Consider the following 5,364-nt stretch of genomic DNA (forward strand, 5'->3'; position numbering starts at 1 on the left):
AATATATAAATATATTTTTAAATATACTTTAAAAAAGTATGTTACTTTTGATTTTCTAACATTCAAATAATATTAATAATACAACAGTAGCAGCAAGCGCTCACGAATCCGTAACGCAGCGGTTGAGTCTGCAACCAATATATTACAAAATCCTATATCTCTATGATTGCTTTGTATGATTTACAGCTTCACAGCGAATACCCTTGAACTCGATTGTCTTATATCTACAATCTAAATGCTGTGAAACAAAAAGAGTAGAAATGAAAATAGACAAAATCGATCGAAATGTGCAACTCAGCTCCAAGTTTGATTATGGTTAATCAGAACACTATCAAAAAAACTTATGCACTTTTTATACACATATCATGTATCTATATGATAAAACGATAAAAATAACGATTATATATATTCGTCACCATCATCTCAAAAATGTATTTGCATTACCGTTGACGTTACAAATAAGGAAATGTACATTGTTACTGAAAGAAAAAGTAATTAAAGTAAATGTTCCAGTGAACAGACACGTACCTGTGTCCTCCGGACACTTACACAAAATTTATTATTATTAATTTCAAATGCTTTTTTTGTATTGTTACTGTATTACAATACAATTGCATTTAAAGATTATAGTTAAATTACAATATGTTAAATAACAATATTACGTTTTAAAAAACGTAATATTGTTATTTGAGACTAATATTAACTAAAATGAAGTGTTGTGTAAATGTTTGGACATAGATATCTGACCGGACAGTACCTATACCCGGTCAGTTATACAATACTTTATTTAAATTAATATTATTTAAATTAATATTAGTCTCAAATGCTTTTTACTTGAAAGATCAATTTGAATTAGTTGTTTTTTGTCATTAAACATCTATTTATATTAATATTTTCCGTCAGTATACTAATTTTCTAATTATGGTCGGACACTAGGACAATTACATCTCAGCATCCAACCGGCTACTGATACATTGACGCATTCTATTATTTCAATATTTTAATTAATAATTGTTATAAATGGATACAAATAATTTTTCCTTGTTTTAAAGGTGTCTTGAGTTTTCAAACGAATATTTATATTAAATACAAATATATTCAAATATATATCAAAAACCTTTCTAATATTATAAATTGTATTATTTATGACAACCTACGCTTAGACATTCGATTATTGGGACATTTACTTTATACCGATAAAGATATTATACAAAAGATATTATTATTTAATTCTTAACACTGGTAGACAGAATATGCCACTCCTTTTGCATGTCAACATATAATTACATATTTAATATGTAAATCATCAAAATGTTTTGAATTATTCTTTTTACATATACATTGATTCAGAAACGATAATAAATATTTCAAGTAAACATCATTATAATCAATCTATTGTTCTAATTCTAAACTCTAAACGACATCAAAGTTCCAATTGAACTCGTACCCAATATTTATTGATTTTGCGTCATTTGATTACGATTCTAATCGATTTTGCTTAATGAAATTTATTTAGAGTGATGATTCGAAAAACAAGTCGAACAAGTTGACGAAGCTACCTAGATAGCCAAATCTGTAGAAAGCAGATTTTTTTTAAATATCTGCTACACTTTATGTCAACAAAATAACAACAGAATTAGATGTGCATAATACTGTTGGCAGAAAAAAAAACGTAACAGAATCTATAAGCAATCAATAATGTCGACAGGATCTGCTCAGTTTCTGCCAACAATTTGCCTTCACATTATATTGACAGGCGATGTTAACAAAACACAAGTCTAACGCAGATGATGGCAGACTGTCGTCAATTTCTGCTCAAACTTACTGACATTCTGCTAGAAGATTGCAGACATTTTATCTATCTGAGTATACTTCTATACTATTTAGCTACCTGAGTATACTTCTAAGTTTTTTGCGTCTCAGAAATCTGAATGTATTCAAGATCAAATCCTAGTAGGCTGCTAGCAAAAAATTGTTAAAACATGTCTTTATTTTCAGGAATAATTGTTTTTAAATAAATTTGTATGTAAAAATCGTTTTTGTACAAAAAAAAACTGAAGTGATTGGGAATGTATTTGACAATCTAAAGAATTTTAATCAAAGATAATGTACTCCAAAATTAAAATGATAAAAAGATGAACAAAAAATACAATATGTTTGTATAAATATATCTATGTTTTATTAGACAATCAGAAATTACCAAAACGTATTGGAATAATTAATAATATGGAAAAATTTGATGCGGATTTTTTTGGATTATCTTTCGAGCATGCACACACACTCACATGTGAAGCGAGAATGTTATTGGAGCATTCTTATGAAGCAATTATCGATGCAGGGATAAATCCAAAGCAATTACGAGGAAAAAATACTGCAGTTATTGTAGCGGCATCTTATATTGAAACACAAGAAAAATTTTTATACCAAGATTTGCAGGTAAAAAAGATTATTACTATATATACATAGCAAATTAATAGAGCAAATTAAGAATTTGAGGTTCTATCCCTGGTGATAATTTTTCTCATAATTTTTATACGAATTGGAACATTTTTTCAGAAATACTCAGAAATATTTTGAAAGTTAAATCTTCTTTCAGAATTTTTCATACAAGTGAATTCTGAAATATTTTGAAATTTCTCATCCCATATTTTTAAAAAATATTTTAAACTATTTTAAATTTTATAACATTTCGTTAGAAATTATATTTACAAAAAATTTGAAAAATCTTACGATATTTTATAATTAACATATATGAAAAAAGATGTAGATTTTCTAAAAAATGTTCTAATTCATATAAAAAAATGTGAGAAAGTTATAAAATTATATATAGAAATTCTGAAAAATTATATGAAAAAATCTAAGAAAAGTTTTCACCAGAGTAGTGAAATAAATCAACTACATAAAGAGGACATAAAGTGCCTTAAGAGTCAAAACACAGAATGTTGATGTGTAAAAAAATACTTATTATACTTATTCAATTAATCAACGTTATCTAAATTAATTTAATAAATGTTTCGATCTCTGCTTGAGATCCTTTTCAATATGAAATTAAATAATCCAATTATTTAAGACAAATGTTTCACTTATCTTCTTTTTCTAATTTTTAGAACTAGAAAAAGACAAAGAGTAAGTTGTTTGTGTAAGAATGCACTATGATTCAATATCACATTATCAAGCTTTCAAGTTTACTAAATGAACAAATTTTATGTCACAAGAAAGGAAAAAAAAAAAATAAAGATTACAACTTACATGATGTTATTCGTATTTGCGTATTACAAGTCATTTGACAATGTCTGTTACGAAAACATACTGCGAAGGCATGAAAAGAAAATATTGAAGAGAGGAAAAATATTAATTTTTATTAAGCATATCGGAATAAGCCAAGTTTAAAAGTTCTATGTCCGTTTATAAATTCAAGCTGTGTTTTTTTGTTTGGGTATAAAAATCATTTCTGAGATAAGTCGTTTGTTTAAAATTTTCTTTTCGTCTAAGATTTTTATATTTCCAATCGAATTCATTCCAATCTCCATAGTTACTAAACTTTGGTGTTCCAATTAATATGATTTTACGTTTGCTAATTCTCGCTTTTAGGGTTCTACCGATCTGACCCACATAATGATGCGTCACACAATCATCATGTATGTATTGTATTTTATGAATCATGTTGTGAGACATAACTTGTCTTTGAGGACTTTGATGAATTTAATTAATTCATTTATCTCCTTATATGCCTGCAGTGTTGTTCTTAAAAAAAATTTCTGATTTTATCTCAAATGTCAGACATGAACGAACTGTGAAAAAAATTCTTTTTTTGTTTTTTTAATTTGTATTTTCTTTATTGTCATTGTTGCTAGTCTGTTTATTCAGTAAATCGAATTTCTTGTATAGTCTAATTTTGATGATGGAAAAAATTAATTTCAACGGATAACTATTTTTTAAACGGATTCTGACAATCATGTCAAAATTCTTAGTTTGAAATATAGGACAAAACAAGTTACATCAACTAAATATAATAACTCCTATCTTTTGTCTTAAAAAGGATGTTTTGAAAAGTAATTATAATAAGATAACGAAAGAGGGTTGTGAAACCAGTCATATGTGAGAAAGCTTCCCTCCTTAATCAATGTTATATCTAAAAAGTTTAGCCTGTCATCCTCTTCAATCTGTAATCGTGGATGATATCCATGATAATATGTCCATTGGACAGTAGGATAATATGTCCATTGAAGACATCACAAGTTCACCAATGTGTTTTTTATACACTGCGAATGTAATATCATCTACATAATGTATATAAAATGACGACACAATTATCAATTTATCAAAAGAAAAAGGTCCAGGTCTTGTAATAATATAGAAACTATAAACTAAGAGGCGATGTGGAAACGCGGTGCACTGGGCTCTAATTCTGCACATAAACATATTGTCTTTGCGTTTATGTACTAAGTAAAACATTTGTCTTAAATTATCGGATTATTTAATTTCACATTAAAAAAGATTTCAAGCAGAAATCGAAACGTCTGTCAAGTTAGCGTCAACCAATTGAATAAAATATAAATATACATAGCGATTGTATTACAATATATGTATATGTATATACATATATATATAAAATTACAAAATGTCATGGCTTATTTCGAGTCATAATTAAATTAACTTTAAATTAATATAATCAACAAACATTTCAGCTTACAAAGCCTTCTTCTGTGTTAAAACGCAAAAATACAATCTTAAATCAACAAACTGTTAATAAATAACGAGTACAATGAAAATTTAAAAAATGAATATTAATTTTCAAACGAGTAACAGTCAATATCTAATTTTAGTGCACTTAATCGGATCTCTGAGTGAAAGTATTGATTACAGTATTTTATATAAATTAACAATGTCTAAAATACTCGGAACTAATTGTCATATCGTTGATATACGTCTTTGACTGGATTCTCGATTTCAACCGAGGAATGGCAAAACTATTTTATCGAGGAACATAATTAATCTGTTGACTGAAGTATTCAAATATTCCTATCTTATTGTAATCTATCATAATACATTTGACGTTCTTTATACATTGATCACCAATGGTATTTTAAATTCTCATTGTATTAGTTATTTATTCAGTTTGTCAATTTAAGATTGTTTTTCTGCATTTTAACTGAAGAAGGCTTTATAAGCCGAAACTTTTGTCGATTATATTAATTTAAAGTTAATTTAATTATGAAATAAGCCATGACAATTTTTAAAGAAATTTCTTAAGAAAATATACGAACAATTCTACTCTAATTACACACACACACACACACACACACACACACACACACACACACACACACACACACACACACACACACACACACACACACACAC

At 27.1% G+C, this 5,364-nt stretch overlaps 1 protein-coding gene across 1 annotated transcript in view; it reads left to right on the forward strand.

Moving 5' to 3' along the window:
• LOC108687230 (fatty acid synthase-like) overlaps positions 1 to 5,364 on the forward strand; it is a 16,922-nt gene that overhangs the window by 1,822 nt on the left and 9,736 nt on the right. The window contains 1 exon segment of the mRNA XM_018192892.1: positions 2,186 to 2,436. Within this exon segment, the coding sequence (XP_018048381.1) occupies positions 2,186 to 2,436 (251 nt within the window).

Source organism: Atta colombica, unplaced genomic scaffold (assembly GCF_001594045.1).
Source record: "Atta colombica isolate Treedump-2 unplaced genomic scaffold, Acol1.0 scaffold203, whole genome shotgun sequence".
NCBI classification, from domain to species: Eukaryota; Metazoa; Arthropoda; class Insecta; order Hymenoptera; family Formicidae; genus Atta; species Atta colombica.